Source organism: Mauremys mutica, chromosome 25 (assembly GCF_020497125.1).
Source record: "Mauremys mutica isolate MM-2020 ecotype Southern chromosome 25, ASM2049712v1, whole genome shotgun sequence".
Classification (NCBI taxonomy): domain Eukaryota; kingdom Metazoa; phylum Chordata; order Testudines; family Geoemydidae; genus Mauremys; species Mauremys mutica.
In genome coordinates, this window is record NC_059096.1 from 12,527,013 (window position 1) to 12,551,155 (window position 24,143).

General features: G+C 52.6%; 3 protein-coding genes across 4 annotated transcripts; 2 read left to right on the plus strand and 1 right to left on the minus strand.

Annotated features, from left to right (window-relative positions):
• Positions 1-4,330: 4,330 nt before the first annotated feature.
• LOC123356555 (zinc finger protein 251-like) lies at positions 4,331-8,227 on the plus strand. Of its 2 annotated transcripts, none has more exons than XM_044999917.1 (3): positions 4,331-4,385; positions 7,387-7,500; positions 7,848-8,227. In XM_044999917.1, exons 1-3 carry the CDS (start codon positions 4,352-4,354, stop codon positions 8,195-8,197), a joined length of 498 nt encoding a protein of 165 aa, XP_044855852.1. In that variant the 5' UTR covers positions 4,331-4,351; the 3' UTR covers positions 8,198-8,227. The 2 variants fall into 2 exon arrangements, with proteins under 2 accessions (XP_044855852.1, XP_044855853.1); XM_044999918.1 differs by having other exon boundaries at positions 7,851-8,227.
• LOC123356581 (zinc finger protein 3-like) lies at positions 8,198-10,798 on the plus strand (the record flags this gene model as incomplete). The annotated part of the gene is made up of 1 exon (XM_044999947.1): positions 8,198-10,798. A coding segment is annotated over one exon (693 nt), but the record flags the coding sequence as incomplete, so codon positions are not given.
• Positions 10,799-14,254: 3,456 nt separating this feature from the next.
• On the minus strand, positions 14,255-21,281 carry LOC123356534 (non-structural maintenance of chromosomes element 3 homolog). Its single transcript, XM_044999876.1, has 10 exons — positions 21,123-21,281; positions 20,909-21,010; positions 20,611-20,674; positions 19,578-19,657; positions 18,859-18,953; positions 17,887-17,966; positions 17,760-17,802; positions 17,521-17,583; positions 15,318-15,432; positions 14,255-14,994 (listed from the first exon to the last, which is right to left on the minus strand). The coding sequence occupies exons 1-10, from the start codon at positions 21,162-21,164 to the stop codon at positions 14,848-14,850; spliced, it is 831 nt and encodes a 276-aa protein (XP_044855811.1). The 5' UTR covers positions 21,165-21,281; the 3' UTR covers positions 14,255-14,847.
• Between the last annotated feature and the right edge of the window lie 2,862 nt (positions 21,282-24,143).

Genomic DNA, 24,143 nt, shown 5'->3' on the forward strand with positions numbered 1-24,143 from the left:
TAAATTTTTCACAGTTGTGGGAATTCGTGGCGGGGTCAGTCAATAATTGTTTAATGACAGTGGAGATTGAAAAGTTAAAGCTTTAGAAGGATTAAATCGTGAATTGTCAACATCACACGTTACAATATACTAAGTAAATATCCTTAAATCAAACCCTTTGCATATCTCAAGCAGCATTTTTCTTTCTTTGTCTACCTGTAAATTTTGATTCTAATCAAGGGAAATATCTTTTCATCGGTTTGTGTGTGTACAATGAAGTCAACATTTAGCAAAAAAAAAATCTAATCCTGCCAAACCTATTTATAAGCAAGCCCCTTTATTCTTCAGGTGAAAGTATTACAGAAGAAACATAAGCAATAAAAGAACCTCCGCTCATGCTAATAAGCTTAAGATCCGCCAAGGGCTCTGGGAGGAGTCCGTCCTGCAAAGCTCACCAAGGGGTTTGCCTGTGGTTACACATTTCTAATAGTCTTAGCTCAAGATCCAGAACAGCCCTGTAAATGGGTGTGTCCAGGGCTCAACCCTCCCCGGGGAGGAGGGGAGCCACAGCGGCCTGCTGCTCGTAGTCGCGTCCTGTCCTGACTCTTCAAAGCTGAGCCACAGTGCACACGGTCACTTAGGGGCTCAGGCCTGCTGCTGCAAGGCTGAGCAACAAACAGTTAGGATAGAGGCCCAGGCCCTGGATCACAGCGGAGCAACAACAGTCAGAGCTCAGGCCCTCTGGAGCAGGAGCTGAGCAACAACACAAACAGTTCAGCATACAGGCCCAGGCCCAGAATCAGGGCGGGGCAACAAACAGTCAGGGCTCAGGCCCTTGGGCAGGGCTGAGCAGACAGACGAACGGTTCAGGATACAGGCCCAGACCCTTATGCCTGAGCGCTGGGGTAAGGGGGAAGACTGTCACCCGTGAGTGGGGTGGCAGGGGGGGGCGCAGGCCCACCCACTCCACTGCATCCCGGCCAGGGGCCCTAGCAGTGGCTACCACCACTGACGGTCAGTGGGGATCCTGGCTGCCACACACTGACATGGGCACTGGTTGATCTGCAGCTGGACTGGGGTCGGCTGCCCCCGGGCCACTTCCAATTTCCCCCTCGGGGCCTACCTGGTCTGTGGCGTCTGCTCCCGGGAAGTCCAACAGCGTGGGCTCCTCACAGCCCGGGCTGGGGGGTAGATCCGGCAGTTCCTCGGGGAAGTCCGGCCAGTTCTGCTCCGGGGGCTCCTCAGGGGTAACAACAAGGGAGAGGGGAAGTCCCCGGCGGCTCCTCCTCGTAGCTGGCGCGGGGAAGCTCCGGCGGGTCCTCCCAGTAGCGGGCGAGGGGAAGCTCCGGCCAGTCCGGGCAACTGCTCTGGGCCCCAGCAGCTTCCCAGTCCCAAGCCCTCTTGGGCAAGTCTACTCCCAACGGTGGCTGGGCTCCTACTGAGCTCTGCCGGCCGGCTTTTGTACTTCCGGGTCGCCGCCTGACCCTCTGCGGGGCGGGATCACTGCTCTGTAGCCCCGCCCCTTCCAGTGTGCGGGGCTCAACCCTCCCCGGGGAGGAGGGGAGCCACACCGACCTGCTACAAGCCCTAAATAGTTCAGTCTCCTTTATACAGCTCGGGCCTTCGCTCTTGGCCCTGGGTAACAGGTAATCAGCAGACAAAGGCCAGGCCCACTCTTCAGGGGGTGGTTTCAAAGCCTGGAATTTTTGCATAACTGGGGGGGCTGGAGAACTTGCATTCACTTCCCCTTAGATATGTCCCAGAAAATTCACTTCATACCTATTGTCCCAAAAGACCATTCCTAGCTGCCACGTTGTTCAATATAGGCCTTTGGTCACCCTGGCCCACAATAATACAGAGCCTTTGTGTCTAATGGAATGGACTCCAAAGACACTTACACTTAATTCTGTAAGTTTTGTGAGGGTGCAGTGCACCCTCGCTGTAACGAACCCCTGGGGATTCAAGGCGTTTGTTCACTGTAGCCAGGGGTTCGTTATAGTGAGAGATTGGGGAGGGTCAGAGCCTCCGGCCCCGGGGCCGTGGCGGGCGGACAAGAGAGCTCCTGCAGCCCCGGGCTGCTGCCAGCACAGGGTGCTCCTCTGGCTGCAGCTGGGACAGAGCTCTGAGCTCCCTGCCACGGCCCCGGGGCCAGAGGAGCTCTCAGCCCCCCACCACTGCAGGCAGGGCTGCAGGTGGGATCCAGGGAAGGGCGGGTCAGTCTGTTAGCAGGAAATTGCCACGTCTGTCACAGTCACTACAGAGGTTGCTTCTCTGTCCCCTTCAGAACTGGAGGAACTTGGGGAAAACTGTTGTCCTAAATCCTTATCCCAGATGTGGGGAGTGAGGGAGGTGGGACGATCTGTTTAAAAGGATTCTGGCCTCATCCCTCCTGAGCCATGTTTCTGGCCTCACCGAGCCCAGTGTTAATTCAGGGTCACTGCAAGGAAGAACAAGGAGTGACTCCAGATTAACACATGGGGGCAAATGGGGAGTGGTTTCATGTGACCAGGGAGCTCTAGTCCTTGCTGAAGGAGGGGATGGGGGGCTGCTCCCTCCCTCTCTCTGCTCAGGATATTGGGGGTTGAGCTTTCTGGGTCCGAAGCTGCTGCCTCCATTGTGATCTGGGAGCCCAGACTGAGCAGCTGCTGCTCCCCTACCAGGCTCTGTGCTGGGCAGTGACCTTAATGAAAGCTTCCTCTGTGCCCCTCCAAGGTGACGACTTGCTCCATGTGGTACTAGCCCCCCCTTGACATCAGCTCCTGAGCCTAGGGCTGCCCTGGGGATTAGCACCAGCTGGAGAAGGTCCTCACCTAGGCTGGGCCCAGAGGGACTCTAGGTAATTGAGAGAGACCTCGGAGAAAGTTGCTGGGGACAAGCATGAAAGTGACTCTGCACGAACAGCCCCTCTTGGGATCATCCTTAGTCCTGCCACGAGTGCAGGGGACTGGACTAGACGACCTCTCCAGGTCCCTTCCAGTCCTGTGATTCTTCATCAGTCGTCTCTTCTCCCATTAGCAATTGCAGGAGCTGAGCCAGCCATGGGAGAGTGAATTCCCCGAGCCGGAGGGATGGGAAAGGAGATATAAAGGGATAGAGGAGAGAGAGACTGAAGGGGGCAGTGGAAGAAATAGGTGGGAATGGAGGTCCCCAGACCTCTAGCCTATGGGGAGACACTTATTGCCGCATCGCTGGGCAGATTCGCTTTCCTGTTAACAAGCTGAGGAGCAGAGAGAGGAAAAGCTCGTTCCTGGCTCTCCCTGTTTGCCTTGCTGGGGGAGTGTGCTGCCCCCAGGGACAATGTCGGGGAATCCCCAAAGAGACACCTTTGGTTCTGCTCTTTTCTAGCATTTGGTTCCTAGAAAGTTAAAGGGAGGGTTTAAAAATGTCTCAGCGGGAGGGGCTGGGTCTGCACTGCTGGGGGGGAGTGATCACGCATCGTCTTAGCACGAGAGTGTCTCGAACGTCTGGGGAAGCGTGAGGTGAAATAAACGAAAGCCTGTTCTGAAATCGCCACCATTGCCTTTCTCACCCTGCCAGGCTGCAGCTAACGCCCGTGTTTCGCTCCAGCTCATCCCACCCGCCCATGGGACAGGGAAGGGAGATGGTTTCAGTGCAGCCAGTTCAGGTAGGGATTATCCAGGTGCTGGACGGCGAGGGACAGTAAATATATAGGGGGTGGGAGCTTCTGGGGAGTTTGGTCCGGAGGGCAGGGTAGAGAAAGGGAGGGAGACAAGGTGTGACAAGCCTGCTGGGACTTGTTTAATTGGGGGCCTGGATTGTAGGAACAGACCCCTGAGGTTTGGGGGTAGAAATTCCCCAATTTGTGAAATAGGAAACAACCCTCCTGGACCAGGCTGGGAAAACTGACCGGACTCCCAGTGCTGGAGCCTGAACTCACTAGCCAGAGGCTGCTGTGAAATATGAAGGGGGCACCCACCAGTGAGACTTAGGGGGCGTGCCCCGTCCTCTCGCACCCAGCGGCTGGCAATGGGAATGGCGTTTGGGATTCCTACCGGGGGCTCCATCTCCTGTATCAGTCTCTGGCTGGTAGGTGTGTGGTGAACGGCAGACTGCCTTCCCCCTCTCTCTGCTGGGAGAGCCGAGGGGCTCCTCTTTCTCCCTCACCCTGATGCCTCCTGGCTGCTCTGAGTGGGGTGGGAAGGGACCCTGCTGCCTGTCTCCCTCCCAGAGCTTCCGTTTGATTGGCCCTGCCCCCCCGTGAATAGTGGGGTTGTCAGAGGGGCCGCGGGTACTAACCAGGAGACTCTTGCTCTTTCAGGGGCTGGTGACCTTCGCGGAGGTGGCTGTGTATTTCACCAAGGATGAGTGGGCTCTGCTGGACCCCGCTCAGAGAGCCCTCTACAGAGACATCATGCAGGAGAACTATGAGAATGTGGCCTCGCTGGGTAAGGATTCCTGTCCTCTCTGCTATTTGAAGGGGAAGTGACGAGTTAAGGTTCACATGACCCACACAATGCAACCTCAACTCTGCCCTGTTTCAGCAACACCCCAACAGGCCTGTGACACACATGCTCTGCCCTCCCTGTGACAGAACCCGTTGGGAACAGAGCAGAGGTGCAGTACAGTGCAAAGTCTAACATCTCCTTTTTGCCAAGACAACTTGGGTTTAGGTCCAGCATAGGGAACAGATGTTGCCTGCACTCAAATACAGAGCCCACTCCCTGCAGACTATCTCAAACTTGCAAACTGTTCCCACTCCTTTACCCTTGCCCTGAGAATTTCTTCGGAGTCACTGCCTTCGCTCACCCCTTCCTAAGCCCTGGAGACCACTACCATGTCCGGGACCAACTTGCTGACAATCCCCGTGGCAAGAACACAGCCTTATGCACCTTTATCGAAACCACCTATAACACTGAGCACTGAAATGAGGCACACTTGGTCTCTCACCTGGGTCCCTCGCGGTTCACCTAAATTCAGTCACAGCTCTGCCAAACTGCTCCAGCGAATCCCTCGGCTGTTCAGTTACAACTACCGCTGACACGGTGAACACAGCTGGAGGACATGCAGATAAATGCCAGTATTCAAATGTGTAGAACACAAGGCAACTAACGGCATGTTCTCTTAGTCCTTCCTTGCACCTACTGTAGATCACAGATTTTAAGGCCAGGAGGGGCTATTAGGTTATCTATATAACCCTATGTTCTATATAATACAGGCCATAGAATTTCTTCCAGTTACTGCTGTATTGAGCTGAATATATTGTATTTGGCTAAATCATCTTCCAAAAAGGCATCCTGTCTTGACTTGAAGACTTCAAGAGATGGAGAATTCTCCACTTCCCTTGGTAGTTTCCAAACCATTTCCTATGGCTCTTGGCAGCGCCAGAGGTAGGGGATGAGGGCAGAGTTAAGGTTGTATTGCAGGGGTGGCACGTACTTTAATTCTTCCTTTCCTGTTTTTCAGAAGTTTAAGTTTAGCCACCCTGCACGTGCTGGAAGGGCACCAGATAGCACTGGGCAACCTTAACTCTGTGTTTATGTAGCTAATGGGCATCTTGGTTCCTTGATTTTTTTTAATAGACTTTTTTTTCCACTTTTTTGTGTCTACACTACAGCTTTTGCCAGCGTAGATATGTTGGCTAGGGATGGGATTTTTCACACCCCTAAATGACAGAGCTATGCTGGCAAAACTTCTAAGCGCAGGCCAGGCTGGAATCTGCAAGTAGATATTAGGGCACTTTAAAATATTGCTCTTAACCCAGAAATGTTGGTATCAGGACAAAACTTCCAAGAGGAACTCCTGCAGAAGGCCATAAAGATGCACAACACACATTGTCTGGAGGTGATCTGCGGTAGGGTAGTGGATGTAGCTGCAATTCAATGGCCACGGCACGTCCCTTCGAGCCAACCCATTACTCTGGACAGCAGCTTGTTGGAAACCCTCCAGCTGTTAACCGGAGCCTGTGCATTTCAGTCTCGTTTTGGCTCGTCACTTTGGCGCATGCCAATCTGCAATTCCAAACTCTGCGGTTCACTTTTTCAATTGTCCGTCCCCAAAGCGGCAGTTGGGTGCCATGAACCAGCTTGAGACAAATGCCAAGTGCCAGATCAGTTGATGAACAATTAGAACCGTAGCTTGAGCTCCAGGTGTGTGCCAAGAAATGTTATAAGAGCTCGGTGCTCCTGGGGTGCTACGAAGCAGAGGGCTGACAGCCGTGGGAGGAAGGGGAGGGCTGAGGGGAGGATTAGAATCAGGAAGGGTTGAAGTGGAAGGAAGAGAAGGGAGGGAGTCGGAGTCAGAGACAAGAGCTTCTGGGAACTGGTTGTGGGGAGGGTTGGGGAAGTGAGACACTAGGGGGGAAGGTGGTGTTGGTGGGGGAGGAACTGGGCAGGAGATCCGGGTTAGCTGGGAGTAGGGAACACTGCGGGTAATGGGAAGGAGGAGGGAGGGCTTGCTGTAGGGAGTGGGGAGGGTCTGGTGGGAGTGGGAAGGGAAGGTTTCAAGGAGGCAGAAATTTGGGCCACTTCTCTGTGACTATTTTTGTCGCAGTCTCGAATGACTCCTTCAGCATGTCCTTAGGAGGATCCTCCCCACCCCCATCCCACTTCCTGTGAGGGTTCCACAGGGCTCTGGCCTTCTTCCCCTTCTCTTCTTCCTCTGCACCCTGTCTCCGGGTGATCTCGTCCACAAACACAAATTTAGCCAAATCTCTATGCTGACAGGTCAGAGATCTACCTGTGTGCTCCACACCTGTCTCCCTCTGTCCAAACAAAATCTTAGACTATGGCTCTGCCATCCCTTGCAGATATCTAGCTTTTGGCTTATGATTAGAGCTAAAAATGGCTAACGAGACTCTTAATAAACCCCCAAGTCATTCCCCTACCTCCTTTCTCTATCACTGTGTCAGCACCACCAAACCACGTGTCACTAAGGCCTGCAAGCTGGGCATGATCTTCCACACAGACCACTCTCTAGGTCCTCACATCCAGCCTATGACTCCATCTTGCATTTTCTTTCTGCATAACATCCCTAAGATATGGTCCTTCCCATCCATCCATGGAGCTAAAACTCTCATCCCGACTCTCATCGTTTCTATCTCAGTTACTGTAACATCCTTGCCCTGCTCATATCCATTAAAAGCATAAGAACGTCAATACTGCCCCAGATCAAAGGTCCATCTAGCCCAGTATCCTGTCTTCCGACAGTGGCCTGAGCCAAATGCTTCAGAGGGAATGAACAGAACAGCGCAATTATTACATGATCCATCCCCTGTCATCCACTCCCAGCTTCAGAGGCTTAGGAACACTCCAGAGTGTGGGGTTGTGTCCCTGACCATCTTGGCTAATAGCCATTGATGGACCTATTCTCCATGAACGTATAATGGAATGTTGTGACAAATGTCCAGTGAATTCACCTGATCTCACTTGTTTTCTTTCCCCTGAGCAGGGTTTCCAGTTTCCAGACCTGATGTGATCTCCCAGCTGGAACTAGGGAAAGAGCTGTGGGTCCCAGATCTTCAGGGCTCAGAGGAAAAAGAGCTCCTAAGAGATGCCTACACAGGTGAGGAATCACTAAACCAACTCAGAAACTCTGTGGCTAAAGGAAACAGCTGGCATTCCCTACAAAGACCTTATGAGGCCTCTGAATTTAGGATTGTCCCCAGATGTCATATCCTTAGGTCAGATATTGCTCATGGTCCCTGGGCAGTAGCTTCCTCCCTGACCTCCCTTCCCCCTGAATGTTTGATTGGGATGTGGAGGGAGAACTGATCCACTCCTCTCTCCTATGGAAAAGAGTGTGGGCAAATTCAGTTCCCGGTTTTTATATTTTTCAGTCTCTCCAGGTCGTATTTTGGTTTGCTCTCCCCTTTTGCACTCCTGTTTCTGAAGTTTCTCTCTCTGTTCCAGCAGGTGATGGGATGGTGATGGAGGAGCAGAATCCTCAGCAGGAAGATGCTGAGCAAGTGGAACTATCTGGGGCGTTAGTGCAAAGATCCAAAGGGGATGTGCCCAGGAGTTCTGAGCAGGGAAAAGCCCGTGAGAGTCAGCACAGGCCAGAGAGGCAGCAGGGCAACCAACCAGGGCAAAAGGTGGGTAAATCCATTAATTGTCAGGAAACTCATGAGGCCCTCAAGGAAACCACAGCCCAGCAGAGAATCCCCACAGGAGAGAGAAACAACACATGCACGGAGTGTGGGAAAACCTTCAGTAGCCGTTCAAGCCTTATTACACATCAACGGATCCACACAGGAGAGTGACCCTATAACTGCTGTGAGTGTGGGAAAAACTTTGCTCGGCGCTCAACCCTTATTACACATCAGAGAATCCATACCGGAGCAAGACCCTATGGATGCTGTGAGTGCGGGAAAACCTTCAGTCAGCGGTCACATCTTATTACACATCAGAGAATCCACACAGACGACAGCCCCTATGAATGCTGTGAGTGCGCAAAACACTTCAGTGTGATCTCATACCTTATTAGACATCAGAGGATCCACACAGGAGAGAGGCCCTATGAATGCTGCGAGTGCGGGAAAACCTTCAGTTACCGATCAGGCCTTATTACACATCGGCGAATCCATACAGGAGAGAAGCCCTATGGATGCCATGAGTGCGGGAAAACCTTCAGTCAGAGCTCACACCTTATTACGCATCAGAGAATCCACACAGAAGACAGGCCCTACGAGTGCTGTCAGTGCGGGAAAACCTTCATTCGACACGCACACCTTATTAGACACCAGCAGATCCACACGGGAGAGAGACCCTATGAATGCTGTGAGTGCAGGAAGACCTTCACTCGGAGCTCACATCTTATTACACATCAGAGGATCCACACAGGAGAAAGACCCTATAGATGCTCCGACTGTGGGAAAAGCTTCCATCAGAGCTCAGCTCTTATGTATCATCAGAGAATCCACAAGGGAGATAAAAACCATAAAAACTTTGTCTAGGGCTGACAAAAAGGTTTTTTAAAATATTTTTGCTGATTCCTACATAGTGACCTTTAAGCCTATTTGCACTATTTGTCATCGTAGTCTCCCAGGTCCTTCCAGGTGAAAGGCCCACTTTGCAGCACACTTTTGGGATGAATCCTGTGGTCGTTTCTGTCAGCTCCTTTGTTCTGAGACAATTCTATAATAATAAGACAGCACTGAATGATGCAGGTTTGACTAGATCAGAGGGGAGTGTGATGGGAGAATCTATTATTCTGATTCTGAATTATCCAATGCAACCTTCTCTGGAATTTCACTTTATGTGAAACTGGAAGTGTCTTTTACCTCTTATGTGATATGAGTTTTTCCTCTCTTTCCTGAAGGCCGTTTGGTCACACAACTGGATATTACTTTTGTTTGACAGACTGTAACTCAGATTTATTGGGAACTTTGAGACAAATAACCAGCTGCTAAAACACTCATTTCTCACTTTATTTTAGCTTTTCCCCCACCCCTCCATGATGACATGGAGAAAGTTCAACTGCAGTTCAGTAAACAGGAGAAACTACGTCAAGTTATTGGACATGATAGAAAGGAAACCGAAGTATTCTTATAACGCTCCAGTATGAAACGGTGAACAGCAGCACACCCCAAATTGTGCAACTAATGGAAGTAACTAGGTATGATCACAGTGTTGTTCAATTGCTTAAGTCAATATTGTCTCAGATAATCCCTGGAGAGAATTCCACAGTAAGGGATTTAGGAGGAGGCAAAATACCCATGTATTTGGTTCCCAAACAGTTGAGACCTAGTACCTACAAGATCTCTTAACTAATCCTATGATTTAGGACACATTGTCCCTAACTACATAGATGTGGAGGAAGCAGAAGTGGTGTTCTTGTTGAACTCAGCCTTTGTAGTGCACGTGTATCCAATTAACTGAGTGTTGAATGTGACATAGCTGCAGAAAACTAATTATTTTCAAATAGAACTCCCCCCCCTCCACCTTTGGTAGATTAGAGATTCGGATCCAGGCCTGTATCTAGTTCTTAACTTCGATCTGTGCCAACAGATTAAAGAAACAAACACTTGTTGGCCATTTGTTACTAACACTGCTGAGATTTTTGGTGGTTTGGTAAAGGATTCTGCTCCAGAGAAGTATAAGTTTACTCTGACCAAGGCCAAGAATTTGGCAAGAACTCAGGTCAAAAAAGCATTCACACTAGAGAAGAAAGCTATGGTGGACTATGGTCCAGGTAAAACTGTTTTTAAAACATCCTTCGCTAGTGCAGTGGCATTGACTACTGTCTCAGTTGCGAACAACAGCTCGATTGGGAACAATTGTCCTTTACCATCTGGATCCAAAGTTTCAAGAGGCAAAGAAAGAAGCAGTTGGTGCCTTCAGAGGACATTCCTTCCCATGGATGCCAATCTTGCTGCTTTGTTGGACATTGAAGACTTTTATGATATTCAAGTGCTGATAACCAATGAGGGAATTGACGTGTCAGCCTCTAGCTCTGACCTGAGTCCTGATTCTATGCTTTTGTTTGCTCTTGTGTCTTATGCATTTGCATCCCTTCTCATCCACCTCCTGCTACTTTGAAAGATTAAAATGTGGGAAAAGGTGCTTGTTCTCATGATACAAACTTTCCCATGTAGTGCAAGACCCCTTTCCACAAATTGTGGCAGAAGGTCCAGCCACAAACAAACTCACAGAAGTAGCAGGCCCGTTTTGGGATAAGCTACAGCTTTATACAAGGGTTCACTTGGTGGAAGTAGGGATTAAAAGAAACCTAACGTGTATGATAAGATTGTGCAATCTTTGACCCCGTTGTTACCAATGAAAACAAAATTAAATATGAAGTTTAGTGGTTAAAGAGTAAAGATTAATTATATGACAATCTAATTTAGATTGTAAAACTGAAAGTTACAGCTTTTCTTTTTGTTATCAATTTAGTTAAATCATCAAAAAACGCTTCACGTCCAGGGCCATCCAAGAGCAGTTTAAAGTTCTCATGACAAGCTGGATCTGGATGTATTAAAGTGTCTGTCCTTCTGTCAGCTCTGTCCATCACGATGATGAAAAATAACCAAGTGTAATAATATTTACTAGGGCTGTCAAGTGATTAAAATTAATCATGATTATTTAATTGCACTGTTAATAACAATACCACTGATTTAAATATTTTGGATGTTTTCTCCATTTTCAATTATATTGATTTCAATTACAACACAGAATACAAAGTGTACAGTGCTCACTTTATTTTTTTTATGACAAATATTTGCACTGTAAAAAACCAAAGAACTAGTATATTTCAGTTCACCTAATACAGTAATTCCTCACTTAACATTGTCCCGGTTAACATTGTTATGTTGCTGATCTATCAGAGAACATGCTCATTTAAAGTTGCCAATGCTTCCTTAGAACATTGTTTGGCAGCTGCCTGCTTTGTCCACTGCTTGCAGAAAGAGCAGCCTGTTGGAACTAGTGATGGGGGCTTGGAACCAGGGTGGGCTGGAGGCCCCCATATCAGCTCCCCGTGCCGCAGCCACCCAGCAGGCTATCAATTGCCGACAGTTCAGCTGTCCCTGCCATGTGCAGCTCCTGCCCTCTGCCTTGGAGAGCTGCTCCTGGGAGCCTCCTGCTTGCTGTGCGGGGGGGGGCAGGGGGAGAAGCTAGTGTCAGGGTGTCTCCCTCCTCCATCCTGCTCCTTTACCCCATCTCCACAGAGCAGTGTGTGTGGTGGGGCATAATAGGGCTCAGGAGGGACAGAGCTTGCTAGCAGCAGCTGCTGTCTCAACTTGCTGATATTACTTAAAAAGGCAATGTACTTAGTGTGGGGCCAGTGTACTTAAAGGGGCAATGCGCATCTCTCTCACACACCTACAGTGTGTCTCTCTCTCAGCCATGCTGTCTCCCTTACCTCCATTCATGCTACCTCATAGAGTGTGAGGCTACATTAACATGTTAACCCTTGAGGGCTCAGCCAAGTGCTACTTCATCATTTAGCACTAAGGCATTCCCTAGGAAATATCCCACCCTCTGACTTCACCATGAAAATCATCACTGCTGTGTACAGTATTAAATTGTTTAAAACTTATACTGTCGTGTGTGTGTGTGTGTGTATGTATATATATATATATATATATAAAAAATAGTCTGGCAAAAAATTTTTCCCTGGAACCTAACCCCTCCCCAATTTACATTAATTTTTATGGGGAAATAGGATTCACTTAACATTGTTTCACTTAAGCAGCATTTTTCAGGAACATAACTACAATGTTAAGTGAAGCGTTACTGTACAAGTACTGTAGTGCAATCATGAAAGTTGAACTTACAAATGTAGAATTACATAAAAAAATAACTGCATTCAAAAATAAAAAAACACAATGTGAAACTTTAGAACCTACAAGTCCACTCAGTCCTATTTCTTGTTCAGCCAATCAAGTTTGCTTACATTTGCAGGAGATAATGCTGCCTACTTCTTGTTCACAATGTCACCAGAAAGCGAGAAAAGGCATTCACATGGCACTGCTGCAGCCAGTGTCACGAGTTATTTACATGCCAGATGCGCTCAAGATTCGTATGTCCCTTCATGCTTCATCAACCATTCCAGAGGACGTGCGTCCATGCTGATGATGGATTCTGCTCAATACCAATCCAAAGCAGCGTAGACCACCGCATGTTCATTTTCATCATCTGAGTCAGATGCCACCAGCAGAAGGTTGATTTTCTTTTTTGGTGGTTCAGGTTCTGTAGTTTCTAATTCAGAGTGCTGCTCTTTTAAGACATCTGAAAGTGTGCTCCACACCTCGTCCCTCAGATTTTGGAAGGCACTTCAGATTCTTAAACGTTAGGTTGAGTGCTGTAACTATCTTTAGAAATCTCACATTGGTACCTTCTTTGCGTTATGTCAAATCTGCAGTGAAAGGGCTCTTAAAATGAACAACGTCCTGGGTCATTACCTGAGACTGCTATAACCTGAAATATATGGCAGAAGGCGGGTAAAACAGAGCAGAGGACATGGAGTTCAGTCACAAATTCAATGAATGCATTGTTTAATGAGCGTCATCAGCATGGAAGCATGTCCTCTGGAATGGTGGGCAAAGCATGAAGGGGCATACAACTGTTTAGCATATCTGGCATGTAACTAACTTGCAATGCCAGCTACAAAAGTCCCATGTGAATGCCTGGTCTCACTCTCTGGTGACACTGTAAATAAGAAGTGGGCAGCAATATCTCCTGTAAATGTAAAACTGGTTTGCCTTAGTGACTGGCTGAACAAGAAATAGGACTGAGTGGACTTGTAGGCCTCAAAGTTTTGCATTGTTTTGTTTTTGAGTGCAGTTATGTAAACAAAAACAAAAAGCTACATTTGTAAGTTGCATTCACGATCAAGAGATTGCACTACAGTACTTGTATGTGGTGAACTGAATACTGTTTCTTTTAGCATTTTTCAGTGAAAATAGTTGTAATAAAATATATAAAATGAGCACTGTACACTTTCTATTGTGTTGTAATTGAAAGCAATATATTTGAAAAGGTAGAAAAACATCCACAATATTTAATAAATTTCAATTGGTATTCTATGGTTTAGCAGTGCAATTAAAACTGATCACAATTAATTTTTAATCACAATATTTTTTTTTTTGTTAATCACGTGAGTTAACTGCAATTAATTCAGGGTTTCTTAAAGGGGGTCGCCGCTTGTGTAGGGAAAGCCCCCAGCAGCCAAGCCGGGGCAGTATCAGGTGACCATGCCCCTCCCCCCCAGCAGCAGCAGGAGTTTGGGTGTGGGAGAGGGCTCAGGGCTCCATGGAGTCAGGTAGGGAGCCTGCCAGCCCCAACTCTGGGGCGGGAGGGGTGGCGGCCCATGGGCACCACAGCCACCCCCCGCCCCCGAAGTTAGTCAGGGGTATATAGCACAAGTTATGGACAGGTCACAGGCCATGAATTTTTACTGCACGTGACCTGTCTGACTTTTACTAAAAACAGCCATGACTAAAATGTAGCCTTAGTCACAGTCCGATGTCAGCCTGACCCAGTCTGGAGCTAGGGACCCCAGTCTTGCGACTCAAACTTCTCCTGACGAAGTGAACCCAGCCCCTCCAAGCTCGGCTCACGTAGCCATTAGCATGTACAGACCCACTCAGCAGCGTTACATGAATCCCTTCCTCACCATTCCTGAACAGATACAGAACCCCCCTAGCCCTCAGCCCCAGCTTTGCATGTCTCATACTGCTCAGGAAACTACCCCCCCGACACCCCTCCAAACAGGGTAAACTCATTACGTCTGTTAGTCCATCAAAGGGGAATGAACATGCCCCAGCCTTCATTAATCTGAGCAGAAATCCCCAAAGACTTCAGTCAAATCACACTGGTTTAATGAACCCACTAAAACAAGTTTATTAACTAGAGAACAATAGCTGTTAAGTGATTATAAGTCACAAGTGAACTGGTTACCGAAGTGTTACCAAGCTAAATAGGAGTTGAAAGACACCTCTCTCACCCCCAAACTTCCAGCAGTCCATCCAGTTCAGACCAATCCTCCCAGTTCAATGATGGTTCTGTGTCTTTCAAACGATCTTGCTACCGGACCTACCCCCGGCTATCCAGGAGTCCACCAAATGGCCCCACTTAGATCTTGGCCTGGCACGTTCCTCACAGCTTGGGGTCCAGGTACAGCAGTTTTGCCCCCCTCAATCCAGGCTATGCTCCTTCCTGCCAGCAGCTAAACACTCTCACTGCACTCCCTCCCACTGCACTGCCACAAACCCTTGCATGGCACTTGTGCTACCCCCATCATCATCCCTGGAGGCCCTAGATTATAAACTAGGGGTGCACCTGACACGCCACCTGAGATCAAGGGCCCCTCAGATACCCCATGCCTGAGATCAGGACTTCCCTACGTTGCAGGTCTGCTGGTCCACAAGGCATCATGGAGCAGACCACCTGGAGGTGAAGTGGATAAGGCTCACCGGGTCCTCCTCCGTGCCCCCTGGCTGGCCCCACCAGTGTCTCCAGGGGTGCTAATGTCTTGGAACAGGTCCCCCCCGGCTGCCTCCTCAGCTGCCGCCTCAGTGTACTGGGTGCTCCAGGCCCTGGGGTCCTTGTTTTGGATCTGATGAAAAGAGGCAGGAAGGGGGGATTGAGACAGCGGGGCTGTGACCTCCCCCAGGGCCTGCCTGGGCAGCAGAAGCCCTTAAGGGCCACTGGTCTACTGCCCCCTGTGGAGGACCCCCTTGCCCAGGCACCCTGGGATACCCCCAAACCTCAGTCCCCTTGGTTGCTCATTTCCCCAAGACCTGCCCTGTAGGGTTTTAGTCTTCATTTCCCCACAGCCCCCCCTTAGTGACCCCCACCTCCAGGCACCCAAGCTTAGGCCCCCTTCGGGGCTCAGGCTCTGCTCCCCCTAAATCAGAGCCCTCCCCTCCCGGCAGGTACCTTGGCGACGAAGCGCAGGATCTGCATCTTGGAGGTCTCCTTGGCAGCCCGGGCCCCCCACTGGAACTCAAACTCGGGGGGATCTGTGTGGGGTATGCGGTTGTATTCCAGGTACCTGAGGGGGCAAGAGCACAGCAATCGGCAACCACGCCCACTTCTCCAACCCGTCAAATCCCTGCCCCCCCTCCACTGTCACTGAGCCCACATCAATCCCTGCCCCCCTCAGCCCCACTTCCTCCCAAAGAGCAGCCACATGACCCCAGTAACCTGCTCCCAGCATGGCCGAGTAGGCAGAGCCGTGGGCTCAGGACACCTGGGTTCTAGCTCGCCTGTTACTCCTGCCCTCACAGCCCCGTGGGGTGTAGACTCCATGCCCCTCCCCTTGGTGCTCTCATTCTCCAGAGCCCCTGGGGCCAGCCCTCCTTCCTGTTGCCAGAGAGAAAATGGGGTGCTGGATCTCCCCAGCCCACGGAGAAGGGCAAAGGGCCAGCCCAGGCTGTGTGCGTGTCCGATGCCCTCGGCACAGGGAACCGACCTCCAGGCTGACTGCGTGAGAGGCAACGAGATAATCTGCGGCATGGCATAAACAGCCAGGCTGTGGGCTCCGCCATGGCTGCTCTGAACACGCCGGCCACCTGGGATTTGAACCGCCTGCCCCCAGGCTCGCAGAGAGAGCAGCCACCCAACCTGCTGGGCCATTGCAGCACCGCGGACAGGGCCCAAATCTACTAATGTGCAAGGAGGGTGAGTGACAGAAGGACTCCTGGGTTCTGTGCCTGGCTCTGGAAGGGGAGTGGGGCCTACTGGTTAGAGCAGGGGGGCTGGGAGCTAGCTCTTCACCTCCCCATCCTACTAGACGCTGTGACATTCTATACATACGTATTCCTTGTTTCTAGATACAACTGTGATACTGCGTATCAAACAGGCCATGTGAGGTATCGGGGAAAGGTTATGATCAGCTGAATGTCACTGTTCTAGCTACATATTGTGACAGGGCAAGGCCAGATGGCTATAGAAAAGTAGTGAGAGATCGAGAAACAAATCCCTGGTACTAGGATAAGTAAATGGCAGCTGCTCCAGGTCAATTAAGACACCTGGGGCCAATTAAGAGCTTTCCAGAAGGCAGGAGGATGCTAGGTTGATTGGGACACCTGAAGCCAATCAGGAGCTCGCTGAAACTAGTTGTATGGTTGTCACTAAAATACGCTTTGGGTTTGGGAAGCACCCAGATACTAGCTCTCCAGACCCAATGCCAAGGAAAGTAACCAACCTCCAGGCGGGTGTCAAGCAATATTAACTGCTATTGTCCAGCAACCCAGATACAATTCCATGACTTACTCACAGGAGACACACTGGGGTATTGCTTCACCTTGTGACTCAGCAATGCCCACCAGACATGTCTGGACTTGTGTTCTCCAAGCACATGGACTAAGGGTATAAAACAGAGGCCCAGCATGTGGCCATGGTGTTTTCTCCTGCTGCAAGCAACAAAGACATTCAGAAGACTGAAGACTCCAACAGAGGGAACTGGCCCAGGTTGAAGGGACAAACCTGTATATTAAGGACTGCAAAATCCAGTGGGGTGAGAAACTGCTTTATCTAGATGTTGCTGAGTCTGATAGGGTTGAGTGTTTAGACTGGGCGCTTATATTATCTTTTGGTAACTATCACTTACAATCTATCTTTTGTAGTCAATAAACGTATTTTACTGTTTATCTTTACCAGTGAGTTTGCTTGAAATGTGTGCTAAATCTGCTCAGGTTTGCAAAGGCTGGTGTATATCCACTTTCCATTGATGAAGTGGTGAACCAATTAATAAATTTGCACTGCTCATCTTGAGGGGGGGGCGGGAATTTGGCTCTGGTGCCTTTTTCTGTGTGATTTATGAGTGGCTCTGGGAGCAGTCAGTCAATCTAGCTGGGTGTGGGTATCCACATGTGGTTGTGCTGAGTGATCACAGCACCTGGAGGGGGTTGCTGCTTGTCACTAGCAAAACAGAGACAGCCCAGGATGGAGGGTTAAGGGGGCACAGTGGTCCCACAGTCCCAGGCTGCACCCCAGGGATCCAGTCAGACCTCACTCCCCTCCCAGAGCCAGGTACAGAACCCAGGAGTCCTGGCTCCCAGCCCACCCTGCTCTAACTATTAGACCCCACTCCCCTCCCAGACATAGAACCCAGGCATCCCGACAAGCCCAAACTTACTTTTGGCGGACAAATTCCTCAGTCACCAACTTCTTGACATCCCCAAAGACCTCGTGTCTCACTCTGGAGGGGTTGTGGATAGGAATGTGTTAATGGGGCATGGCCTCAGGGCACAGGCCCCTGCTGCTCCACCCCCACTCTGCAAGCCCCTTCATTGATTAGCTGGTGCCCAGAGAGGGAGGATCCTGCAGCTGGCAGGGGACAGCATTAACCCCTGGCACCCCAGACCCCGCACATACCCAGGGTCAACTCGCAGTCTCCTCAACATCTCCCACACAGCAGCTGAAAGGGCAAAGTGAGAATGTCAGTCAGGAGGCGGAGCCTGCAGGGAAAGGGCAAGGCCCGCAGGGAAGGGGCGGGGCTTACATTCTTTAGCAGCATTGCCCTTCATGAAGAGGAAGCTGAGGATGACGGTGAGGAGGCCCAGCTTTGCTGTGCAATCATCCCTGCAACACACAAGAGGGGGTGTCACTCACCCAGGGAACTCTGCGGAGGACTGGGGATCTGGACAAGGAAGTAGAAGGTTTAATGGCAGAGCAAAGACCCCTCGCAAACCTTCCAGACCTGGAAAAAGAACCCTGGCATCCTGGCTCCCAGCCTCCCCCACTAACTACTAGAGCCAGGGACAGCCTATAGACCAGGGGTCCCCAACCTTTTCAGGACCAGGGACCGGTCATGCCTGCGGAGGGAGCGCTCGTCCCGCGGCTCGGGTAGACCTCCCGCAGGCACGCGGCTCCGGTTGAGCTGCCGCAGGCATGACTGCGGACAGTTCGCTGGTCGCGCGGCTCAGCTGGACCGCCCGCAGGCATGCCTGCAGCAGCTCAACCGGAGCCGGTGGACCTCCCGCAGGCTGAGCCGCGCCACCAGCATGCGGGAGGTCCACCGGAGCCCCGGGAGCAGCGGACCTCCCGCAGGCATGACTGCGGAGGGAGCGCTCGTCCCGCGGCTCGGGTAGACCTCCCGCAGGCACGCCTGCGGGAGGTCCACTGGGTCGGTTCGCGGCCCGGTTTGTAAGAGGCTGCGGACCGGTACCGGGCCGCGGACCGGGGGTTGGGGACCCCTGCTACAGACCTCCCAGCAGACCTCAGCCACATGGACACTGCAAGGCAGCCTTCTGGCCACTAAGGGGCAGAGGAACACAATGCCAGGATGGGGGCATGTAGGGATCAGCCATGGCAGTTTTATGTGGGGTGGGGTTTGGTGGGTGGGTGGAGCCTAATGACAAGGATTAACTCTTAAAGGCTTGGAAGCCTCTTGATGGGGGTGGGTGGGTGGGGGGGTGGATGAATCTGTCATGCTGCCTCCCACCCCAGCCAGCCAGTCCCCTCCCTCCCTTACTGTTTCAGGTTCTCCACTTCCAGGCGCGGCAGGTTGCTGACCAGGATGTAGATGTGATGCTTGGGGTCTATCTCCACCAGCTGCAGCCCAAAAACCTGGGGGGGAGGGGAGGTTAATTTCAGAGAGGCATGGGATGGGGAGTGGGGTCCTGTAGTTAGAACAGGGCATGATGGGAGGAGCCCAGACTCCTGAGTTCTATTCCTGACACTGGGAGGCGAGTGGCAAGAGGAAAGGGCTGCAAGTAGCCAAGATAATACCGACCAAGAACATCAAGGCTATGTCTACACTACAGACATAATGCAGCTGCTCTATGCTGGCAGGTAGTGTGTATCCTGTGTAGTCACTCTACGCCGGCCAGAGAACACTCTCCTGCTGACATAACACTGTCCACATCATCACTTTTGCTGTTGAAACTTATGTCGGTCAGGGGGTGTGTTTTTTCACACCCCTGACCGACAAAAGTCCGTGCAGACAAAGCCCAAGGCAAACACAACAGCTTTAAAAGATTTTTAAAGATCACTCAGCTGAAAGATAGTCCCTCATGCAACACAGCACCCAGCACTGACTGGCAGGGGAGAGTGCCCTCTGCCAAGCTCCCCGCAGCACAGTACCCCCTAGTGCCCAGCACTGATTGGCAAAAGAGAGTGCCCTCTGCTGAGCCTGCCCGGGGAGTGTGTCCCCAGCCGAGCCCCCCGTTCCATCCCCCACAGCATGGTGACCTGCTGGAGGGTCCTGCCGGCTCGCTTAATGATCTCAGAATAGACGCTTCTGTAGTCTTTGATGACATTTTTCAGGATATCTATAAGGGGGAAGAGAGGGAGACATGTTACAGCTATTCCCATGGCTCCTAACACTCCCTGCTGGCAAGACAGTGCCCCTGCAGTGGTAACCCTCCAACCCAGCAGGGCCAGTAGCAGAATCATAAAATATCAGAGTTGGAAGGGTCCTCAGGAGGTATCTAGTGCAACCCCCTGCTCAAAGCAGGACCAATCCCCAACTAAATCATCCCAGCCAGGGCTTCGTCAAGCCTGACCTTAAAAACCTCTAAGGAAGGAGATTCCACCACTTCCCTAGGGAACCCATTCCAGTGCTTCACCACCCTCCTAGTGAAAAAGTTTTTCCTAATGTCCAACCTAAATCTCTCCCACTGCAACTTAAACCAGAAGTAGAATCCACAGGTCTGGAGTTGTAACTTTTTAATGACTGTTTCAGCTACATTCCCCTCCTCATCAGATACTCCTCCCAGGGATCCCAGAGCCTGCACCACGGGGATCTAAGTTGAGTCTCTGAAAGTTTCAAACATTATTGGTGACCCCTACGAAGGGGATTGGGAAACGAGGACTCCTGGGTTCTGTCCCCGCCTGTGAGGGGAGTGGGGTCCAGTGGTTAAAGCGGGGACCACTAGAAGCCAGGACTCCTGGTTTCCATCCCTCGTTCTGAGAAGGGAGTGGGGTCTAATGGGTTGGAGCAGAGGAGACTGTGAGTCAGGACTCCTGGGTCCTCTCACTAGCGGGGGGGGGGGGGGGTGCAGAAAAGGGCTAATCAAAACATGCAGATGCAGCACAGAAGGGGGAGGCCAGAGAAAGTCACTGTGGCCAAATGGCTGAGTCCTGGCTCTGCTGCCTCAGAGATCTGGATTTAGACTGAGTGGGGGATAGAAGTGGCCGCAGGGAGCCCCTCTGCTCATGTGAAGGGGATTGCAGACCCCCCCCCTCCCCCGCAAAGTCCATGACCATCTAGCAGGCCTCTTACCTGCCCGTTTGATGGGGATTTTCTTCTGATCCTTGACCAGCAGGTACTGCACCAATTCGCTCACCTGCGGGTGGAGGACAAGGTGCGTTACCCAAAGGGAGGGGGCTCCCGGGAGGTGTGGGGGGGGACAGGCCCCCCCACGCGGGGTTGCCAGGGTTGGTTGGCTGCATTCCTGGGGTTTCACCCCCTGCCGCGATCGCTAATGCGAGATTAGCCTGTAATTCCTGGAGACGGCAGGGCAACCCGGGGGGGGGGGGCTGCCCCGTCACAGCGATCACCCTCCCCCCCGCCCACCTACCTTCTGATCCACCTGGGCCGGCGAGAGTCGCTCCAGGCTCCGCTGCACCTGGCTGGCGCTCGGGGTCGGCGCGAAGTCCTCGTCCGCGGCCAAGTCTTCCCCCTGCGCAGGGCGGGAGGCGCATCAAAGCGGCAATGGGGGGGGGGGCGCCGGGCCGATCCCAGCCGGCCCGGAGGGGGGGGAGGAGAAGGGGCCCCCCGGGCTCGCTCCGTACCTGGGAGGGGCCGGGCCCCTTGGTGCGCCTCTTCTGCGCCATCGCGGCCCGGCGGCTCCTCAGCGCGGGGGGAGGGGGGGCGCGCTGGCACCCGGCGCGCGGCCTCAACCCGCCGTTTCCCTCGCGGCCCCCAACAATACCCTCCGCGCATGCGTCACGTCACCCCATCGCGCGCGCGCCCTCGCCTCCCGCCAGCCCCGCCCCCTTTTGCGTCATGCCTCACCCAGCCCCCTGCAAACGCCCCGCCCCCCCGGGTTTGAAATACGGCGCGAAAATGATCCTTAGTTCCCAGCCACGGGGGGGGGGAAGGCGCCCCTCCCCCACGCCACAGCGGCGCGTGCCCCAGCCAGTGGCCTCCCGGGCCCTCCCCCCATTAGACACTCACACGTGCCCCTCCCCCATCACAGCAGCATGGCCGTAGCTCCTGGACCTGGGGGTGCTGCTGCTGCACCCGCTGGCTTGGGGTCGCTTCACTCGGGGGTCACAGTTCGGTCCAATGGCTCTCAGTCAGCCCCCTCCCCCCCCACAATACACATTGTTCCAGCCCCCTGAGCCCCCCCAGCCCACGCCACCACCCCAGGCCCCACTTTGGCTGCAGGAGACTTGCTGCCACCAGGCCCTGTGTGATCTCAGGCCTGGCCCCATCCGCTCATCCAGGGTCTCACCCTACCGGCTCTCCCATCCCCCCACCTTGCCCCGCAGTAGCTTCACACAGGGGGAAACTGAGGTATCACAGAAGGGGTTGGGACTTGCTCTGGGGCACAGAACCCAGCAGTCCTGACTCCCAGCCTCCCTCCCCGCACTAGCCACGCCTCCCCCCCCCCCCCCGCTGGCTCTAACCACTGGATCCCACTCCCCTCCTAGAGCCAGGGAGAGAACCCAGGAGTCCTGACTCCCAGCCACCCCTCCCTCAGTTGGGCTGATAAATCTTCCTTCTGGTCTGGGCTGCAGGTTGCTGCTTCTGCAGGGGACAATGCCTCTGTTGGCCCCAGGCGCCCCAGCCAGTGGGCAGGCGAAATAAGGAGAGCATTGTGTGAGTGACAGCAACAAAAACAGATCAGGACCCACTGAGCTCGGAGCCTTTTTCACCCTAAACCCACAATGGGAAGCATTCTCCAACCCAGGGCAGGTGGCACATGCTTTTGCGACACCTCTTTTTGATTCCCCAGCACGGGTACCTCCTGTGAGGATCACCTCCCTTGCCATCTTATTTCTGGCGTAAGAAGACCCCTCTCAAAACAACCCTTTCCCCTCCAGCAGAAGGATTTATAAGAAGACTGACGGGTGTTCTGGAAGGGGACCCAAGAGATGGGGAGGAGTGATGCGTGTCTCTGGATGCCTCAGTTTACCCACCTGTCAAATGGGTTAAAATAGCCTCTGGCTATTTAGGTGGTCAGATTTGGGGTAGGAACCGTCTCTTACTGTGCATATGTACGATGACTGGGCATAATCAGGCACGGCTTTCAGTTGGGGTCTGTGCAGAGCCAGGCACAACGGGGCCCTGATCTTGGTTAGGGTCTGTGGAGTGCCTGGCACAATGGGGTCCTGATTGTGGTCAAGGGGGGTCCCGGGGGAGCAGTCAAGAAGGAGGAGGGGTTGGATGGAGTGGTGGGAGGCAGTCAGGGCAGGCGTTCCAGGGGCAGTCAGGGGACAGGGAGAAGGGGTGGTTGAATGGGGCAGGGGTCCCGGGGGGCCATCGGGAATGAGAGGAGGGGTTGGATGGGGCGGTGGGGGGCAGTCAGGGGACAGGGAAGGGGGGTGGATGAGGCAGGGGTCCCAGGGGGGCATCAAGGAATGTGGGGGGGTTGATGGGGCCGGAGTCCCGGGGGCAGGGGTGGGCCACGACCCCCTTATGGGGTGAGGAGGGAACCGGTTGTTAAGATTTTGGCAGCTCATCACTGCTTACGCTCCAGAGGGGGGAGCATGCCTGGGGAGCTGGGAAGTTGGCTAGTGTCTGCTGTTTGCACTCAGGTAGCTCAGTCTGGGTGAGTGGCACCACCTGCTGTCATGTTGGGTGATAACAGGGCCTGGTGAGGCTGGCTGGGTCTCCAAGCCAGCTGTGTGTTGTAGAGGGGCACAGCGGTTCCCGCAGCTCCCAGACTGCACCCTGGGGGTGACAACCCATCACAAGCACCTCCTTGGACACACCCCTAGACTGCCCCCTCTCTCCTCCAAACGGTCCATATCACAACTCTACAAAATGACCTTGATATCAACAAGATGAAATTCAATAAATGCACCCCCCTGCCCTGCCCACACCAGCCCCGCACCCCCTGCCCGCAGGCAGCCCCTGCCACGCCCGCAGCCAGCCCTACACCCCCTGCCCTGTCTCCAGTCAGCCCCACACCCCCCATCTCCAGCCAACCCTGCACCCCCTTGCCTCAAGCCAACCTCCTGTCTCCAGCCAGCCCCGCACTCCCTGCCTCCAGCTAACCCTGCCCCACGCTCCTGTCTGCAGCCGGCCCCACGTCCACTGGTGCCCTGCAGTTCCCAGGGCAGTAACCCTGCACACCTGCTTCAATGAGCGGGGCAGGGAGCAGCTCGGACCCACACATGTGCACACCCTAGGGTAAGCAGACAGTAAGTGTGAAAAAGCAGGATAGGGGGTGGGGGGTAATAGGAGCTTATATAAGAAAAAGACCCAAAAATCGGGACTGTCCCTATAAAATCAGGACATCTGGTCACCCTAGCACACCCCCAGGGAGTGGCAGGGCCCACACATGTGAAACGGAGCTCAGTTCTAGCTCAGGCCCATCTTTTCAAAAAGTACTTTAGGTAGGGTTAACATACAGCCGTATTTTCCCGGACATGTCAGGCTTTTTGGTTCTTAAATCGCCATCCGGGAGGAATTTTTAAAATTTAAAAATTTCTCCCGGGAAAATACAGGACGTCTGGTAACCCTATTGGTACAAAATATACATACTGTGGCACATCCCTTAAATCAGAACTTTTTATAGGGAACCGGTTGTTAAGATTTTGGCAGCCCATCACAGCCCCCACCCCCACCCCCACCCCGCCTCC

Bases quoted from the DNA above. Each gene is read 5' to 3' on its own strand.
- LOC123356555 (XM_044999917.1), top strand. From the start codon at position 4,352: ATGCAGGAGAACTATGAGAATGTGGCCTCGCTGG. The intron at 4,386-7,386 runs GTAAGGATTCCT...TCCCCTGAGCAG, and splicing joins TGAGAATGTGGCCTCGCTGG to GGTTTCCAGTTTCCAGACCT. The intron at 7,501-7,847 runs GTGAGGAATCAC...TCTCTGTTCCAG, and splicing joins CCTAAGAGATGCCTACACAG to CAGGTGATGGGATGGTGATG.
- LOC123356534 (XM_044999876.1), bottom strand. From the start codon at position 21,164: ATGGCGCAGAAGAGGCGCACCAAGGGGCCCGGCCCCTCCCAG. The intron at 21,011-21,122 runs GTACGGAGCGAG...CGCCCTGCGCAG, and splicing joins AGGGGCCCGGCCCCTCCCAG to GGGGAAGACTTGGCCGCGGA. The intron at 14,995-15,317 runs GTACCTGCCGGG...TCTTTTCATCAG, and splicing joins TCCTGCGCTTCGTCGCCAAG to ATCCAAAACAAGGACCCCAG.